This window comes from Ranitomeya imitator, chromosome 6 (genome assembly GCF_032444005.1).
Source record: "Ranitomeya imitator isolate aRanImi1 chromosome 6, aRanImi1.pri, whole genome shotgun sequence".
NCBI lineage: Eukaryota > Metazoa > Chordata > Amphibia > Anura > Dendrobatidae > Ranitomeya > Ranitomeya imitator.
Genome location: NC_091287.1, coordinates 471,813,216 through 471,833,818, shown reverse-complemented (window position 1 = coordinate 471,833,818; position 20,603 = coordinate 471,813,216). Strand labels below are relative to the sequence as shown.

At 46.9% G+C, this 20,603-nt stretch overlaps 1 protein-coding gene across 3 annotated transcripts in view; it reads left to right on the top strand.

Annotated features, from left to right (window-relative positions):
• Positions 1-7,902: 7,902 nt before the first annotated feature.
• ZFAND1 (zinc finger AN1-type containing 1) overlaps positions 7,903-20,603 on the top strand; it is a 28,261-nt gene continuing 15,560 nt past the window's right edge. For all 3 annotated transcript variants that reach the window (XM_069731535.1, XM_069731534.1, XM_069731532.1), the window contains exons 1-2: positions 7,903-8,047; positions 13,451-13,493. In XM_069731535.1, the coding sequence (XP_069587636.1) occupies positions 7,993-8,047; positions 13,451-13,493 (98 nt within the window). In that variant the 5' untranslated portion in view covers positions 7,903-7,992. The remainder of the gene's footprint in view (positions 8,048-13,450; positions 13,494-20,603) is intronic.

Genomic DNA, 20,603 nt, shown 5'->3' with positions numbered 1-20,603 from the left:
TGCCAAATCAGACAAGGTGATTTTCTGGATTTGTTTTCTCATTTTGACTCTCATAGTTGAGGTCTACCTATGATGTCAATTACAGGCCTCTCTCATCTTTTTAAGTGGGAGAACTTGCACAATTGGTGGCTGAATAAATACTTTTTTTCTCCACTGTACATGCATAATCCACAAGAATTTAGTCCACATTTATAGGACCCAGTGGTGGATAACCAATTTCTCCCGTTTGCACCATTTTTTTTTTACCTTTATTCGTGTAATCTCTAGAGGAAACATAATTACCAATGGTTGTACCACGTTTAGAGACAAATTTACATGCTTTCTGCGAAATATTTTTGAGTGCTTCAGCCATATATAAAATGGGTAAATTGCTCTTTATAATGTTCACAATCTGATAATAATTACTGGTTTGTTATCCATGTAGGTTAGTGACATGACAACCCGAAGTCTGCACAAGGTCGCACAAGCGATCGGATGATCATAGCTTCTACTCTCCCATGGAGACTTTTGAAGAAAGTGTAAAGTAAAAAAAAAGGTTTTTAAAAATATTAAAAAAATAAAAAAAAATAAAAGTTCAAATCACCCCGCATTCACCCCATTCAAAATAAAACAATAATAAAAAAAAGTACACATATTTGGCCGTGCTCAGAATTGCCCAATCTACCAATATATATATGCCAGAATTAAGTTTTTTTGGTCGCCGCAACATTGTATTAAAATATAATAACGGGAGATTAAAAGATCGTATCTACACCAAATTGGTATCAATAAAAACGTCAGCTCGGTGTGCAAAAATGATGCCTTTTTTTTAACAAATTTTGGAAATTTTTTTCACCACTAAGGGCAGTCTCACACGTCCAGATAATTCCAGTACCGGAAAAATCGGTACCGGAATTATCCGTGTCCATGTGCCCGTGCGTTTCTCTGGCACATCAGTGTGGCACACGTGTGCCGCCCGTGTGCCCACTGGGTACCACACGCACCGTGCTGGGTACCACACGCACCAGCATCTGGTGCTGAAGCCGCCATTCATATCTTCCCTGCAGCAGCGTTTGTTGTAGAGAAGATATGAATATTCCTTTTTTTTAAGTTTCTCGTGTTTAAAATAAAGCTCCATGTCCCCACCCCCCATCTCACCCCCTGTGCGCCCGCCCGCTGTTCTTAAAATACTCACCTGGCTCGCTCCCTCGTTGGCTGTCGCTGCTTCCTGTCCTGGCCGCACCTTCTACTGTATGCGGTCACGTGGGGCCACTCATTTACAGTAATGAATATGCGGCTCCATCCCTATTGGAGGTGGTGCCACATATTCATGACTGTAATCAGCGGCCCCACGTGACCGCTCATACAGTAGGTGCGGCCAGGACAGGAAGCAGCGCCAGCAAGGGAGCGAGCCAGGTGAGTATTTTAAGAACAGCGGGCGGGCGCACAGAGGGTGGGAGGGGGGTGGGGACATGGAGCTTTATTTTAAACACGAGAAACTTAAAAAAAAAGGAATATTCATATCTTCTCTACAGCAAACGCTGCTGCAGAGAAGATATCAATGGCGGCTTCAGCACCAGTGGGGGGGACAGCGCTTACTGTAGCGCTGTCTCCTGCACGGCACACGGACTGCACACGGACAACGTCCGTGTGCGGTACGTGTTTTACACGGACCCATTGACTTTCATGGGTCTGTGTAATCCGTGCGCTCCCACGAACACTGACATGTCTCCGTGTTTGGCACACGGAGACACGGTTCGCAAAAAATCAATGACATCTACACAGATGCATTGATTTCAATGTGTCTACGTGTGTCAGTGGCTCCGGTACGTGAGGAAACTGTCACCTCACGTACCGGAGCCACTGACGTGTGAAACCAGGCTAAATAAAAAAGAACCTAGACATGTTCGGTGTCTATGAACTCGTAATGACCTGGAGAATCATAATGGCAGGTCAGTTTTAGCATTTGGTGAACGTGGAATTTTTTTCACATTTTCCAGTACACGATATAGTAAAGCCAATAGTGTCGTTCAAAAGTACAACTCTATCGGCAAAAAAGAAGCCCTCACATGGCCATATTGAAATAAAAATTTTTAAAAAATATAGCTCTGGGAAGCAGGGGAGCAAAAAATGGAAATGCAAAAAGAAAATGAGCTGCGGCGTGAAGAGGTTAACCCCTTACCGGCATCGGACGTACTATACCGTCCGATGCCGGCTCCCCTGCTTTGATGCAGGGCTCCGCGGTGAGCCCGCATCAAAGCCGGGACATGTCAGCTGTTTTGAACAGCTGACATGTGCCCGTAATAGGCGCGGGCAGAATCGCGATCTGCCCGCACCTATTAACTAGTTAAATGCCGCTGTCAAATGCAGACAGCGGCATTTAACTACCGCTTCCGGCCGGGCGGCCGGAAATGACGTCATCGCCGACCCCGTCACATGATCGGGGGTCGGCGATGCGTCTGGATGGTAACCATAGAGGTCCTAGAGACCTCTATGGTTACTGATGACCGGTGGCTGTGAGCGCCACCCTGTGGTCGGCGCTCACAGCACACCTCCATTTCTGCTACATAGCAGCGATCAGCAGATCGCTGCTATGTAGCAGAGCCGATCGAGTTGTGCATGCTTCTAGCCTCCCATGGAGGCTATTGAAGCATGGCAAAAGTAAAAAAAAAAAGTTTAATAAAATGTGAAAAAAATAAAAAAAACATAAAAGTTTAAATCACCCCCCTTTCGCCCCAATCAAAATAAATCAATAAAAAAAATCAAATCTACGCATATTTGGTATCGCCGCGCTCAGAATCGCCCGATCTATCAATTAAAAAAAAGTATTAACCTGATCGCTAAACAGCGTAGCGGGAAAAAAATTTGAAACGCCAGAATTACGTTTTTTTGGTCGCCGCGACATTGCATTAAAATGCAATAACGGGCGATCAAAAGAACGTATCTGCACCGAAATGCTATCATTAAAAACGTCATCTCGGCTCGCAAAAAATAAGCCCTCAACCGACCCCAGATCATGAAAAATGGAGACGCTACGAGTATCGGAAAATGGCGCAATTTTTTTTTTTTTTTTTTTTAGCAAAGTTTGGAATTTTTTTTCACCACTTAGATAAAAAATAACCTAGTCATGTTAGGTGTCTATGAACTCGTACTGACCTGGAGAATCATAATGGCAGGTCAGTTTTAGCATTTAGTGAACCTAGCAAAAAAGCCAAACAAAAAACCAATGTGCAATTGCACTTTTTTTGTAATTTCACCGCACTTGGAATTTTTTTCCCGTTTTCTAGTAAACGACATGCTAAAACCAATGATGTCATTCAAAAGTACAACTCGTCCCGCAAAAAATAAGCCCTCACATGGCCAAATTGACGGAAAAATAAAAAAGTTATGGCTCTGGGAAGGAGGGGAGCGAAAAACGAACACGGAAAAACGAAAAATCCCCCGGTCATGAAGGGGTTAAAGAGACTAATACATCAAATGGATAGCAATCATATGCAACTGCTTTGTGGATCGGTTTTATATTGCTGATATAAAGTCTCTGGTGTGAATGTTGCACTCAGCATGATAATAATAGTAGTGTTACACAATATCATGGTCATGTTAAACCCATCAACGCTCAAGAGGGCATAACAACATTGGTTGTCTTGATGGAAAATAAATAAAAACTATTTGAAACTGTAACAATAATTTAGAAATCAGGCATCAATTCAGCACCAGAAAACTGTTGTAAAAGTCTTTGAAAAGTTGCTCATTTTTTGCACACTGCAAAGTTCAGCAAAAATGTTGCGAATTTTGGCAATTTAGCCAGCTCTGCCAAAATGGATGTAGCTGGGGAGGAGCTCAGGTGGAATGAGCCGTGGCCACATGTCCTCCTTTCCCTCTCCCCATGTCAACTTTAGCTAAAGGGGGAAAAATTTCTTTCACCACAAATGTTACTCCAATCTCTGAAAGGAGTGAGGGTATGTGTCCACGTTCAGGAAACGCTGCGTGTTTGACGCTGCATAGAGACGCAGCGTCAAACACGCAGCGTCCAGATGTTACAGCATAGTGGAGGGGATTTCATGAAATCCCGTCTCCACTATGCGTGGTAACACGCATCCGGCGGCCCTGCGATTCCGGACATGCGGAGCGTCTTTTTAGATCGCAGCATGTCCGTTTACCTTGCGACGACGCTGTGCCGCCGCAAGGTATAACACAGGGCCCTATGTGTGGGGTGCGATGATTCTGGATGTGTGCAATGAACACATCCGGCATAATCGCGTCTCCAGAAGGGGCGGAGCGAGTTTGCCGCTCCGTCAAAACCGCCAGCCATCCTGAACGTGGACACGTACCCTAACAATTCTGGCAAAGAGTACAGAAGCACAGTCTACTGAGAAGGTGCGTCAAACGTATTAAGTGTCGTGCGCCTGGTAATGAATTTGGCTCGTCTTATTTCAGGAGCGGTGATGGATGCTGCAGGAAGTGAGTGCAGCACCAGCCTCCTGTGACGACCTATCCCAGGAGCAGCGATGGATGCTGTAGAGCAGGGGTCCCCAACTCCAGTCCTCAAGGCCCACCAACAGGTCATGTTTTCAGGATTTCCTTTGCATTGCACAGGTGATGCAATTATTACCTGGGCAAGACTAAGGAAATCCTGAAAACATGACATGTTGGTGGGCCTTGAGGACTGGAGTTGGGGACCCCTGCTGTAGAGCAGTGTTCCCCAATGTTCCCCAAGTCCGGTCCTCATGAGCCACCAACAGGTCATGTTTTCAGGATTTCCTTAGTAATGCACAGGTCATTGAACGCTTGCCTGTCCAGGTGATGCAATTATCCCCTGTGCAATACTAAGGAAATCCTGAAAACATGACCTGTTGGTGGCTCTTGAGCACCGGCCTTGGGGAACACTGCTGTAGAGAGTGAGTGCAGCACTAGCCTCCTGTGACATCCTATTCCAGGAGCGGCAATGGACGCTGTAGAGAGTGAGTGCAGCCCCAGCCTCCCATGACATTCCATTCCAGGAGCGGCGATGGATACTGCGGGGAGTGAGTGCAGCCCCAGCCTGCTGTGATGTCCTATTCCAGGAGCTGCGATGGATGCTGCAAAGAGTGAGTGCAGCCCCAGCCTCCTGTGACATCCTATTCCAGGAGCGGTGAAGGTTACTGCAGAGAGTGAGTGCAGTCCAAGCCTGCTGTGATGTCCTATTCCAGGAGCAGCAATGGATGCTGCAGAGAGTGAGTGCAGCCCCAGCCTCCTGTGATGTCCTATTCAAGGACCGGCGATGGATGCTGCAAAGAGTGAGTGCAGTCCCAGCCTCCTGTGATGTCCTATTCAAGGACCGGCGATGGATGCTGCAAAGAGTGAATGCAGTCCCAGCCTCCTGTGATGTCCTATTCCAGGTGCGGCAATGGATGCTGCAGAGAGTGAGTGCAGCCCCAGCATCCTGTGACGTCCTATTCCAGGAGTGGTGATGGATGCTGCAGGGAGTGAGTGCAGCACCAGCTTCCCGTGACGTCCTATTCCAATAGCGGCGATGGATGCTGCAGAGTGAGTGCTGCCCCAGCCTCCTGTGACGTCCTATTCCAGGAGCGGCGATGGATGCTGCAGAGAGTGAGTGCAGCACCAGCTTCCTGCAACGTCCTATTCCAGGAGCGGTGAAGGATGCTGCAGAGTGAGTGCAGTCCCAGTCTGCTGTGATGTCCTATTCCAGGTGCAGCGATGGATGCTGCAGAGAGTGAGTGCAACCCCAGCCTCCTGTGACGTCCTATTCCAGGAGTGGTGATGGATGCTGCAGAGAGTGAGTGCAGCACCAGCTTCTTGTAACGTCCTATTCCAGGAGCGGTGAAGGATGCTGCAGAGTGAGTGCAGTCCCAGCCTGCTGTGATGTCCTATTCCAGGTGCAGCGATGGATGCTGCAGAGAGTGAGTGCAACCCCAGCCTCCTGTGATATCCTATTCTAGGAGCGGTGATGGATGCTGCAGGGAGTGAGTGCAGCACCATCTTCCTGTGACGTCCTATTCCAATAGCGGCGATGGATGCTGCAGAGTGAGTGCTGCCCCAGCCTCCTGTGACGTCCTATTCCAGGAGCGGTGATGGATGTTGCAGAGAGTGAGTGCAGTCCCGGCCTCCTGTGACGTCACATTTCAAATGTCACAGGAAGTGAAGTAAAAATAAACACATTTAGGGATTAGACAGGGAAAAGTGTAGGGTATTGTGTAAAAAGCAAATTACCAATGTGGTTAGGGTGTAAAGATAGATAGTGATAAAATGCATTTTAGGTGCCAGATAACCCTTTAATGAATTGAGGCCTTAAGGTACCTTCACACTCAGCAACTTTAAAACGAGAACGACAGCGATCCGTGACGTTGCAGTGTCCTGGATAGCGATATCGTTGTGTTTGACACGCAGCAGCGATCTGTATCCCGCTGTGCCATCGCTGGTCGGAGCTAGAAGTCCAGAACTTTATTTGGTCGTCAGGTCGGCGTGTATCGTCATTTTTTACATCAAAAGCAACGACGCCTGCAAAGTTTTACATGGAGCTAACAACCAGCGAGAACGTGAAGTGAGTCGCCGTTACGTCACTGGATCGCTCCTGCATCGTTCTGGAGCTGCTGTGTTTGACGTCTCTACAGCGACCTAAACAGCGACGCTCCAGCGATCGGCTCGTTGTCTATATCGCTGCAGCGTCGCTGAGTGTGACGGGACCTTTAGTGTTCATTCTGTGGACAGTGACAAAATGGTAAGTACGGTATGTTTCTTATGAAGGTAGGACTACATAAGAGACATTTTTGTAGTCAGCTGCATTATCCGGTCAGACAGGCTTCATCATCATCTTTGCAGCAAAGCAGCCATTCACAATCAGAAAAAGGGTAAGTTTGCTCTTACTTTAAAAGCTATGCCCCCCGATATTAAAGATGCACATTGTCCCTCCATGCCTCTGGGTGTATGCCACAAACCTCTCTGTGGGCATTTGCTTTTACTTCTCTAATTTTGGCCAATCAGAAAACAATCGTGCCCGCAGAGCAGGACGGTGGAACGCACCTAGTTGGTTTGCATTAAGGCTATGTGCACACGTTGTGGATTCGTGTGCGGATTTTTCTGCACCGTTTTTGAAAAATCCGCAGGTAAAACGCACTGCGTTTTACCTGCGGATTACCACAGATTTTGTGCGGTTTTTGTGCGGATTTCACCTGCGGTTTTACACCTGTGGATTCCTATAGAGGAGCAGGTATAAAATGCTGCAGAATCCACACAAAGAATTGACATGCTGCGGAATAAACAACGCAGTGTTTCCGCGCAGTATTTTCCACACCATGTGCACTGCGGATTTGGTTTACATGGTACTGTACAACACATGGAAAACTGCTGCAAATCCGCAGGGCCAATCCGCTGCTGATCCGCAGGCAAATCCGCAACGTCTTTAATGAATGCTAGAAATAAAACTGTAAATACTACAAGCCCATCCTCTATTACACCTAAACTGTACCGCCATACTGTGCACATAAACAATGTCACCAGACTGCGCACATAAACAATATTTCCCAAATTCCAAAGCGCAAAAAGAAAAAACATGGAAAATAAAGAGATTAGAAAGTGAAATGGAGAAGAAAGTGCAAAGAGATTCTGTGAAGGATTTACCAAAACTAATGTGAAGACTACACGATGGTGCAGTGACTGCCAGAAAGCAGATTTCTCCACACTGTTACAACGGATTCTACTTTTATTTCTTTACCTTGTTTTAGTTGATTGGTGCAGATGGAGAGACACATTGAAGCCCACGGGCGGGATTCTACACGAGTGATTCCGATAATTTCATGACATAGTGTCCCTGCACAGCCGGCATCCAGCCACTAGAGGGAGCTCCAGACTGATCAGCACACTCTTGTCATTAGTAACTGCAGCTGTGGCGCGGATAGAGCAGTCCTAGGATCGCCTATTAATGACGTCATTAAAGAGCGTCTAAGCATGATGACAGAAAAGCGAGCAGATCCCGACTGATTTCTGCATGTGAAAGTGAGCAGCGGCGAGGTCGGCATGGCAGAGCTGGAGATCGGGCAGCACTGTGATGTGGAGAACTGCGGGCAGCTGGGTAACTGCTGGGGTCACCATGCTGTATATATATATATATATATATATATATATATATATAGGGGCAGTGTTTGTTTAGTCTCCTGCCTGTACAGGCACTGTAAAGCAATGGTGTTAACCACTGAGCCGCCGTACAGTGCTAACCACTGTGCTAATTTGACAATGGGGGGGGGGGGAATAGATTGATCACATTGTTACAATGATTCTAGATAGGTGTAAAGTGGTTTTCACTCCAGTGTCAGACCTGATGGCCTCAGTCTCGTAGCTCATCTACCTGTTAGCACATGGGATCGCTAGAGATCATGGCGCTCCGTGTATGTGGATCCTTGCAGGCATTGCGATCCACCATGTGGACAACAGTCCTGGGAAACGCCCCAGACTTGCACTCACTGCTCCCAGGCCCACTGCCCCCCGTGTGTAGCCTCCAGCCCCTCACCACGCTGTCTGCCTTTACTAACATTTGGGCCAGAATGGCTGGTGGTAACCGTCTCACCGTTAGCAGCGCGGTCACTGATGTAACCAGTCAGTTCATGAACTGTCTTAACTTCTAAATCTTCTCTTATCAAATGTGAGTGGTAGTAAAATGTGTGAGGAGCAGCAGCAGCGCAGCCACGAGGTGACAGAACACTATATCTTACAGCTCCGGGTCACTGAGTGCCGAGGCTCATAGTACGGACATGTCTCCAACAAACTGCTGCCCCAATTACTGCAGAGTCCAGACCTCCTCTGGCATTAACATCAACTGTGCTCTGGGACATGGGATTCCATGGCTGACCTTCTGCTTGGAAGCTTTACATCACCAAGCACAAAGCCAAGTGTTGGATGGAGTGGTGTAAAGCCACCAACACTGGACTCCGTAGCAGTAGGAGAGACCATTACCTGCCTGACTGCATTGTGCCAACTGTAAAGTTTGGTGTACGAGACAGTGTTTGGGGTTGTCTTTCATGGTTTGGACTGGGCCACTTAGTTTCAGTGAAGGGAAATCTTAAACCTTTAGTTATAAGAAGACATTTTGGACAATTCTATGTATATAGTTTGGGTACGGCCCTTTTCTGTTCCCTATGACTGTGCACAAAGCGAGGTCCATACAGGCACGGTTGGGTGAGTCTGGTGTGGAGAAATGGCCAGAGCTCTGACCTCAATCCCGACCAATGGAGACTGTGAGCCCGGCCCCCTTCTCCAACACCAGTGTCTGACCCCACAAATGCTCTTCTGGATGAATGGGGGGAAAAGCCCCACATACACCATCCAAAATCTAATGGCTTTATAATGGTATGTTATGACCGCCTGTGTAGGTGTCCTAATATATTGGTCTGTTGTGCACAAAATACTAAACACACAAACTGCACATAGCGAGGTCTTCAGTTAACTCTTCAGCTGAGTATCTGTATTACAAAATCATTCAGGATGGCGCCCAGCTGTGCTCAGACACCCAAACCCTGACTAGCGTCATGTGGTGAATGGACGGAACAAGCAATGGTCACGTATCAGTCGGCCTGCGCTTGTCTGATTTGTTCCCACAATTTTGACAATTGCTGCTGATGTCAAATAGGGAAAACTCGTGGCAAAAACTCATTCAGACGTCAGTGATTTTTTTTTTTTCACATATGTAGACAAAGTCCAATTTTTCACCATTGTCCGCACAGCTTCAGGTTTTTACCGTCGGTGATGTTCATATATGGATAAATAAATGACAAAGCTTCTCCTACACATTGTAATGTTAATCACGGACAGCACACGTATTGTACACTGACGCCGTCCGTGTGCTGTCTGTGATCTTCAGACCCATAGGGAATGTTTCCACACTTAGGATACGGCAGCGCTTTGGAAGCGGCACATGTCAGCTCTGTCCAAAGCGCTGCCGGCTTTTGTATGTGCGGTGTTTCCACCTGTGTTCATTGAACCATGCAGAATCACCGCATCCTATACATTGGACGGTGATATTTATCTTGCGGAGACTGAGCGTCTCTGCAACAGACATTCTGCAGTCTAGAAAGACGCGCCGCATGTGCGTATACGCAGGGAAGCCAGAGATGTCTGTGGACACATAGTAGAGATGGGATTTCATAAAATTCCCTCCATATGCTGTAACATCTGGCTGCTGCGGCTCTACACAGCATCCAATCCGCAGCGTTTACTGACTGTGGAAACATTAATTTATGAATCTAATTTAAAAAGTCGCTTTTTTTTTTTTATTTGACACTTGGTCCTCAAAAAAAAAATAAGAAACAAGACTGACAGGCACTGCCAAATCAGGAAACTAGTGCAAACTAAGGACAGCCATCTCTATACGTAACAAAGTTGCACTCTGTGGTTCTAAAGCATGTAAATATGTAATATGAATAGCATTACTTCTCTAGATAATAAGAGAAAATAGAGATATTTAGCACATAATTTGGCCAATTCCAGCAGCCAACGACAAGGCGATCTCCAGTCTTGCTGGGAAGCTATCTGGTGTGAGCACCTCTCTAATGCTAAAGCCTACATTTGTGGGTAATTAGGATCCTGATGCAATTAAAACTGCCACAGGCTGGAGGGCAGAGTGCTCGGTCAGAGCTGATATTTGTGGCAGTTTTAATTTCAGCCTTGGAGAGGTGTTCACACTAGGTAAGTTCCCAGCAAAAGCGGAGATCGCCTTGTTGTTGGCTGCTAGGTATGCAGGAATTGGCCAAATTATGTGCTAAATATCTCCATTTTCTCTTAGGCTGCCATCACACTAGCAGTATTTGGTCAGTATTTTACATCAGTATTTGCATGGCTCCCAACCGTCCCTCATTGTGCGGGATTGTCCCGGTTTTCAGCCTTTGCCCCGCACTCCCGCTCGGGACGCTCTGATCCCGTAGACAGCAGGACCGACACGCCCCCTTGTGTAGTTAAGCCATGCCCCAGGCCCTTACCCTTCCGTATGGCTGCCTCAGTCCTGCAATCCACGGAGGTCCCATCCGCCGATCATGTGACCCCTAACTCCTCCCCTCCTGTGACCTCATCACAGGTCCTGTGCACACTCGCAGAAGGCAGGCTCAGCTCTTTGTGCTGGTTGCTGCCACCTTTCCACATGGTCCTGCAGGAGGTAATGTGCTGCCGATCAACACAATCACTTTATTATTGCTGAATAATCTAGAAAGCACTGTCCGTACACAGCAACAAATAGGTGAAGTTCAGAGACATTTTCCATTGCTGTAATTCCAATGTGCTGGTAACACAGAGCAGCAGAGCAGGTGGTGGATGGATGGACAGGCTGTGTGCCCTGAACTCTCAGGAATGGACAGAGACCGAAATCAATGGTGATATTCACAACTAGAGAGAAACAATCGCTGCGACATTACTGCAGCCAGTGACATGTGCGGGGTCCCTATACAGTGCTGTAGAGCTGACAAGGCGTGTAATGCCTTGTGTGTGGGGTCAGGAGGTGTTTACAGTGTGCATGTAGCAGAGCCGTGTGTGTACGAGGTGTATGGAGCGGAGCCACGTGTGTGTGTGCGAGGTGTATGGAGCGGAGCCACGTGTGTGTGTGCGAGGTGTATGGAGCGGAGCCACGTGTGTGTATGGAGCGGAGCCACGTGTGTGTGTGCGAGGTGTATGGAGCGGAGCCACGTGTGTGTATGGAGCGGAGCCACGTGTGTGTGTGCGAGGTGTATGGAGCGGAGCCACGTGTGTGTGCGAGGTGTATGGAGCGGAGCCACGTGTCTGTGTGCGAGGTGTATGGAGCGGAGCCACGTGTGTGCGAGGTGTATGGAGCGGAGCCATGTGTCTGTGTGCGAGGTGTATGGAGCGGAGCCACGTGTGTGTGTGCGAGGTGTATGGAGCGGAGCCACATGTGTGTGTGTGTGTGTGTGCGAGGTGTATGGAGCGGAGCCACATGTGTGTGTGTGTGCGAGGTGTATGGAGCGGAGCCACGTGTGTGTGTGTGCGAGGTGTATGGAGCGGAGCCACGTGTGTGTGTGTGCGAGGTGTATGGAGCGGAGCCACGTGTGTGTGTGTGCGAGGTGTATGGAGCGGAGCCACGTGTGTGTGTGTGCGAGGTGTATGGAGCGGAGCCACGTGTGTGTGTGCGAGGTGTATGGAGCGGAGCCACGTGTGTGTGTGTGCGAGGTGTATGGAGCGGAGCCACGTGTGTGTGTGTGCGAGGTGTATGGAGCGGAGCCACGTGTGTGTGTGTGCGAGGTGTATGGAGCGGAGCCACGTGTGTGTGTGTGCGAGGTGTATGGAGCGGAGCCACGTGTGTGTGTGCGAGGTGTATGGAGCGGAGCCACGTGTGTGTGTGCGAGGTGTATGGAGCGGAGCCACGTGTGTGTGTGTGTGTGCGAGGTGTATGGAGCGGAGCCACGTGTGTGTGTGAGGTGTATGGAGCGGAGCCACGTGTGTGTGTGGTGTATGGAGCGGAGCCACGTGTGTGTGTGTGCGAGGTGTATGGAGCGGAGCCACGTGTGTGTGTACGGAGCGGAGCCACGTGTGTGTGCGGAGCACGTGTGTACGGAGCGGAGCCGCGTGTGTAGGAGTAGCTATGTGTGGCCATTATATGGTACGAAGTATCATGTGGCCAATATACAGTATGAAGTATCATGCGGCCAATATACAGTATGGAGCATCATGTGCGGCCGTTATACACTATGGAGCATCATGTGCGGCCGTTATACACTATGGAGCATCATGTGCGGCCGTTATACAGTATGGAGCATCATGTGCGGCCGTTATACAGTATGGAGCATCATGTGCGGCCGTTATACACTATGGAGCATCATGTGCGGCCGTTATACACTATGGAGCATCATGTGCGGCCGTTATACACTATGGAGCATCATGTGCGGCCGTTATACACTATGGAGCATCATGTGCGGCCGTTATACACTATGGAGCATCATGTGCGGCCGTTATACACTATGGAGCATCATGTGCGGCCGTTATACACTATGGAGCATCATGTGCAGCCGTTATACACTATGGAGCACTACAGAGTGCAACTTTATTTTTCTCCAAAAAACCACAGACCTGTGAACAGCCCCATAAAGGGGGGTGGGGAGGGGGGGGAATAACGCAAACAGCCTAGTTCCTTCACTTTTGTCTCTTCCCCACAGAAATCAGTAGGAAAAGGTTTGTATATACCGTAATTGGAGAGAGCGGTATAGGGCCATGTTCACACATCTGGTATTTGGTCAGTTTTTTACCTCAGTATTTGTAAGCCAAAACCAGGAGTGGGTGAGAAACAGAAGTGGGGCATATGTTTCTATTATACTTTTCCTCCGATTGTTCCACTCCTGGTTTTGCCTTACAAATCCTGAGGTAAAATACTGAACGTGACCTAAAAGTGAAAAAAAAAAAAAGTACAGTACATCTTTTTCTATAGACTACACTTGTAAAAATATTTAAATTGTGTTTTAACTCACTTCACTGTGTTCATTTACAGATTTTCTTCCCTTCGTGTGTGACGGCTGCTCCCGAGTCTTCTGGTCAGTGTGTCCCTTTTTATCCTACAGCCCTACAAAAGTGTCACATCTCCGAAAAGTATAATGTTATAACTTTTAGATCACATGTAAAAATTACATCATAATGTCATATAAAAAATCAGTTAATCAGGGAATACAGACCATAAATGTGTACATGCATGGGTTAGGATATCAAATTACAAACACACAGATCTGTCAGTTATATGCAGTATACAAGAAAACCTAGTAATGACATAATTACAAATATTAAAAATGGAACAAAATTACCCAAATACCAGTGCACCTCAATTCACGTTTTGCCTGCTGCTTTCTCGAGGGGCAATGTTGTGCATAGCAAAAAGGCCAGAACCGCTGACAATAGAATCAAAACATATGAATACGTACAAACCAACATCAATAGAAGAAAAATGGCGTGTAAAAATAAATGATCCAAATAGAGAGAATGTCACAACAAAAAGCTTAATATTTTATTAGAAGACAAAATACTGGACCATAACATATAAAAGTAACAAAATAATGGTACCAGAAATGTATGTGGTCAAGCAGCGTCTCTTCCCTGATGTGGTGGTTGTACCCTATAGAGTGCCTCTGAAACCCGAACCCAAGGTACACGGCTCCCTAGTGTGCAAGGCAGCGTAAACGGATAACATGTACAAAAGGTGAAATGAATATGGAAAACATGTAGTATCTAGTGATGAGCGAGTATACTCGTTCCTCGGGTTTTCCAGAGCACGCTCGGGTGATCTCCCAGTATTTTAGTGTTCGGAGATTTTGTTTTCATTGCCTCAGCTGCATGATTTACAGCTACTAGCCGGCCTGAGTACATGTGAGGAATGCCTGTCTGTTAGGGAGTTCCTACATGTACTCAGCCTGTCTAACAGTCGTAAATCGTGCAGCTGAGGCGATGAAAAACCCAAGCAACGAGTATACTTGCTCATCACTAGTAGTATCTGATCTAGAGAGAACTCTTATCTACACCTTTAGGGTATGTGCACACGTCCAGATTTTTAGCGTTTTCTCTTCGCCACGACAGCACCCACTGAGAGAGGGGATCCGCCCCTAGGAACAGGAAACCCTACGGAGAGATAAAAGGGGCGGTCCCCCTCGCTCCCACAGTTTGGTTTCCTGTTCCTACGGGAAGATCCACGGAGAAGAGGATTCCCAGCCTGGACGCCGCTTGCGCAGTTTACCTGTGAGGACGGCAAGGGCTCCAGGACTGGATGCAGCGTCGGGGGTGCTGATTCAGTTTTCCCCCCTCTGCTGGCAGATGTCGCGAGACCGGGTCGTGGGGTCGGTTCGCGGCAGATGTCCGGCGGTCTGCGGGGCAAGCACCAGGTGGTAGCGTCGCGCCGTCCTCGGCGGACGCTTGTGCGGTGTGGAGCCCAGTGTATGCCCCCGGAAGTGCTGGTAAGCTTCCGGGGTGCGGAGGAGTGAGACGACGCCGGCGCTGAAGCCGGGTAACAGCGCCGGAGTACACAATATGGCCGCGACCCGGAAGTGGTTAGCACTTCCGGGTTCAACAGGAAGAACATGGCGGCCCCCATGTGAAAAGGACGCCGGCGCTGCATCCCGGCGTCCAGAATGGATTCTACAAGGGAGCCTGCGGTACCTTCTCTAGAAGTTACCGCCAACACCCCTCGCAGCCATGCCAGCAGCAGCAGCCGCTCTAGACAGAGTGGATCGTCCAAAAGGAAGCCACCTGCATCTGTGTCTCCTCCTCAGCCGGTACCTGATCGGTCAGCTTCTGGGTGAGTGTGCATCTACCCCACTAGTCTGATTATTGTCCCTCTCCCTTTATAATAGGCAAAAAGGAAGGAAAAAGCGAAACACAAGCAGTGTGCGTTATGTATCCAGCCCCTTCCGGATAGTTACACTAAAAGACTGTGATTCATGTATAAAATCAACGTTGCGTGAGGAAGCCTCAGTCAAATCAGAGGATAAAGGGCCATGATCAGGGAAGAATTACGAGCCCTACAAAGCGTTGGCAGAGAGCCACGTATTAAGGAGAAAAAAGGATACGTTTCACCTGTATCCGATCAGGCCTCTGAGTTAGAGGAATCAAACTCAGATAGATCGCAGCAGGAGGTATCCTCAGATGAGAATCAGGATACGTGCTTCCCCACAGACAGCATTGACAATCTGGTGAGATCAGTTTGCAATACCATGGGCATAGAAGATCTTAAAGTCCCTAAAACACAGCAAGACATTATGTTTGCCGGCCTATCCGAAAAGAAGAGACCCTCTTTTCCGGTAATAACGGCAGTAAAGAGTTTGATCAAAAAAGAGTGGGAAAGCCAGGGGCAGAGGGGGTTACCACCATCCTCAAAAAGACGCTACCCCTTTAATGATGAAGAATTAGCAACATGGTCAAAAGCCCCAAAAGTAGACGCAGCTGTGGCGTCTACATCAAAGAGATCCTTACTGCCTGTAGAGGATTCAGGCTCGTTGCAAGATCCTCTAGATCGCAAAGCCGATTCACTTCTTAAAAGAGCATGGGAGACTTCTGCAGGGGCTTTTAAACCGGCAATCTCAGCCACATGCACCGCAAGATCCATGCTTGTTTGGCTGAGTGACTTGGAAGAAGGGCTGAAAGGAGGTCTCTCTCGAGAAAAATTATTGTCCTCTATACCCCTAATTAGAGGTGCCACAGCCTTTCTAGCGGACTCATCTGCCGACTCTATCCGCCTGGCAGCCAAGTCGGCAGGATTAACCAATGCAGCACGCAGGGCCCTATGGCTTAAGGGCTGGAAGGGTGACCCTCAGACCAAGTCTAAGTTATGCAGCCTCCCATGTCAGGGTGAGTACCTGTTTGGTACCAAACTGGATGAGATTTTAACTAAAGCAGGGGAAAGGAAGAAAGGCTTTCCAAATAGTAATAATTACCTTCCATTTTATAGGAGAGCGTTCCGAAAGCCCGCATTTAATAAAAGGAAGGAGTTTAAGAACCAGGATCGCTGGGCCACAAGAGATACAAAACAAAGGGGTGCGTTCTTTGGGAAGCGCCCTTTCAAGTTTGAAGAAAAACCCCGTTAGGACAGATCTACCTGTGGGAGGCAGATTGTCCTCCTTCGCTAATCAATGGCGGGCCATAACAGCAAATATTTGGGCAAATAACCTTATCACATCTGGGTTACAATTAAAATTTTCCCGAGTCCCTCCGGACTCATTTCTATTGACTTCATTAAAGTCTCAATTACAACAAGAGGCATTGGAGCAGGAGGTAATGAATCTCCTAGCTAAGGGAGTCTTGGTGGAGGTTCCATTCCTACAGGAGGGGAAAGGATTCTATTCCCTGTTATTTCTGATTCCTAAACCAGATGGAACATTCAGAACTATTATTAATCTTAAAAAATTAAACCTCTACCTAGAAAATCAAACCTTTAAGATGGAGTCTATCTGGTCCACCATTAAACTCCTGTTTCCCTATTGCTTTATGACAGTTCTCGACCTTAAAGATGCGTATTACCATCTACCTATTTATGCAGAGCATCAACAATATCTACGGGTAGCGATTGTATTGAATGGGTGTGTCCGACACTTTCAGTATACTGCAATGCCTTTTGGGCTATCTATAGCCCCAAGAGTATTCACTAAACTAATGGCGGAGGTAATGTCATATCTAAGACTAAAAGACACTCTCGTAATTCCCTACTTAGATGACATCTTAGTAGTAGGAAATTCTCCTTCGCAATGTCAACAACGGTTGTGTGATATGATAGCATCTCTGCAAAGATTGGGTTGGATAATAAACTGGGAAAAATCTAGACTTATCCCAACAACTTGGCAAATTTTTCTGGGAATTATATTAGATTCTACAAGCCAGAAATGTTTCCTTCCGGAAACTAAACAAATAACGGTTAGGAATAAGGTTCAGTCGGTAATAGATAAACCCCTTCTTGGCTCCTTCACGTCATGTATCCCAGCGGTTCCATGGGCCCAATTTCATTCGAGGCATTTGCAGTATGCAATTTTACATGAAGAAGAAAAATCTCATGGTCATTTAAATATTAAAATTTCCCTTTCTAATAAAGTAATCCAATCTCTGATATGGTGGCTAGAACCAAGAAACCTGGTCAGTGGAGTCCCCTGGGTAGTTAAACCCTCAAATATAATGTATACTGATGCCAGTCCTACTGGCTGGGGCGCACATTTAAAAGACCATTTAGTCCAAGGATTATGGTCAGTCACGGAGTCAGATGACTCTTCTAATATAAGAGAGCTAAAAGCTATCTATCATGCTCTATGTGAATTCCTTCCGCAGCTACACGGGACACATACCAGAATTCTGTCCGACAACATGACATCAGTCGCCTATATCAATCATCAAGGAGGAACAAAATCAGGAACACTTATGTCTATAACCGAAGACATTATAACCATAGCCGAAGAACATCTTCTGTCCCTGTCAGCGCTGCATGTCAGAGGAGTGGACAACTCAAGAGCAGACTTCCTCAGTCGTCATACCCTCCACCAAGGAGAATGGGTCCTAAATCATCACATTTTCAAAATGATAACTATGAAATGGGGTATACCCGAGATAGATCTCTTCGCCACAAGACAAAACCGACAACTAAAAAGATTCGCTTCAGTGTTCCGGGCCGACAATCCCGATATTCTCGATGCCCTTCAGACTCCTTGGACATTTCAGAAAGCATATGCTTTTCCTCCTCTGATTCTTCTACCAACGGTAATCAGGAAGATAAGAGAGGACCGGGCAAATATAATCCTGATTGCCCCGTTTTGGCCAAAAAGACCATGGTTTTCCCTGCTCAGAGCCATGTCCATCTCGGATCCGTGGATCCTCCCGGAGGATCAGGATCTTCTTTCCCAGGGGCCCTTCAACCACCCTCATGTGAAGGGACTAAGGTTGACAGCCTGGAATTTGAGAGGCAGCTGTTAAAATTAAGAGGCTTCTCCGATAGTGTAATTAATACCTTGTTGACAAATAGGAAAAGATCCACTACTGACATATATGTGAGAGTGTGGAGGAAATTTCTAGATCTCTATCCATCAGCATTGTCTAGTGAAATTCCCGTCTCCACTATTCTAGAATTTCTTCAAAAAGGACGTGACCTAGGCCTTTCAGTTAATACTCTGAAGGTACAAGTTTCTGCTCTAGGGGCCTTGTATAGTCACAATGTTGCAGGTAATAGATGGATAGCTAGATTTATTTCAGCTTGCCAGAGATCAGAGCCAGTTCAGATTCCCCAGATGCCTCCTTGGGATATTAATTTGGTCCTGGAAGCTTTAACAGGTCATCAATTTGAGCCTCTAGACTCAGCTCACATTAAATATATTTCACTTAAGACCGTTCTTCTTGTCGCGTTAGTATCGGCAAGAAGAGTAGGTGACATACAGGCGCTATCAGTAGATCCTCCCTTTATGTCAATATTTCCTGATAGAATTGTCCTGAAAACAGACCCTTCCTACCTACCTAAAATGTGTACAAAATTCCATAGATCTCAAGAGATCCTTCTTCCTTCTTTCTATAATAATCCTACAGACCAGGAAGAAGAGAAGTACCATACTTTAGATGTGAGAAGGGCTATAATAACTTATCTGGATAGGACTAGCGCCTGGAGGAAGAGCAGGGCTCTCTTTGTTTCCTTCCAGGGTCAAAGGAAAGGATCTGGTGTTACAAAAGGCACACTATCCCGATGGATTCGGGAGGCGATACACCTGGCCTATTCATCTAAAGGGGAGAATCCACCTGAGACTGTGAAGGCACATTCCACCCGGGCGATAGCATCATCCTGGGCTGAGCGAGCAGAGGTTCCTATAGAACTCATATGTAAGGCCGCAACCTGGTCTTCTCCTTCTACCTTCTATAGTCACTATAGATTAGATCTATCTGCCTCCACTGACTTGTGTTTCGGTAGATCAGTCCTTAATACGATAATCCCCCCCCAAATAACTATCTCTGAAAGTCTCTCAGTGGGTGCTGTCGTGGCGAAGAGAAAACACCGGATTACGTACCGGTAATGCTCTTTTATAGAGCCACGACAGCACCCCTTCACTTCCCTCCCATTTACATATATTAGTGTACATATGAGCACTGTTAAGGGTGGTGGATTCTTGTACTTATACATAGTTAAATTATAATGAATGATGATAAAGAATTGTCTACTAAAACTGGTGGGCGGTTCCTCGCAATCTCTGTAACCCAAACTGTGGGAGCGAGGGACCGCCCCTTTTATCTCTCCGTAGGGTTTCCTGTTCCTAGGGGCGGATCCCCTCTCTCAGTGGGTGCTGTCGTGGCTCTATAAAAGAGCATTACCGGTACGTAATCCGGTGTTTTTTTTTTTGCGGAATTTCGCTATAAAAACGCTATAATTCCGCATCAAAAACGCTAAAAATATGCATCCTATCATTTAGAATGCATTCCGGATTTCTTGTTCAGATGGATGCGTTTTTTACCGCAAAAAAAAAAGCATTCCGCAAAAAAAATGGACATGCTCATTCTTTTTGCGGATTTCTAAGCCAAAATGACTTTCAGGAAAAAAAAAAAATAAAAACGCAAAAACCGCGAAAAATCCGTGCGGAAAAAAAATGCGATTTTTCTGCCAGAATTCTCCGGATTTTGTCAGGAAAAAAACCTGACGTGTGCACATACCCTCACAGTGCAGCTCATTCTCTTATGAGAATGCGGCCATGGCTAACCACTGAAACACATCTGTAATGAAAGTACATAGCTGAAGGTGTCAGACCTGGGACAAGTTGGGTGACAGAAGGGGGTCAGTGTGACCTGCATGTTTCGCAGCTTCCTCAGAGAACTTATGAAAAGATCACATGATTACTTTTGTTGAGAGGTGGGACCTGGTCTGCTACTTGTGGAAGCTGTTCTATTTTTTTTGTTTTATTGTATTTTTCAAGTTGTAGTCAAAACGTTACTCACAGATTACAGGCTGCAGTAAAACTGTCCCATGTAAGGCTACCCCAGTAATACATTCTCCATCCTTGCCTGAATCCTCCACTAGTAAAGATTATATTTCAGTGACCATTATATTGGGGAATTGCCTATACTGAAGTTCACTCATAACTGGCACCAAAATAGGCTTCCATGGGTCATGGCCCCGTCATCTAACCGATCACACAAGGGATCGATCATACAGC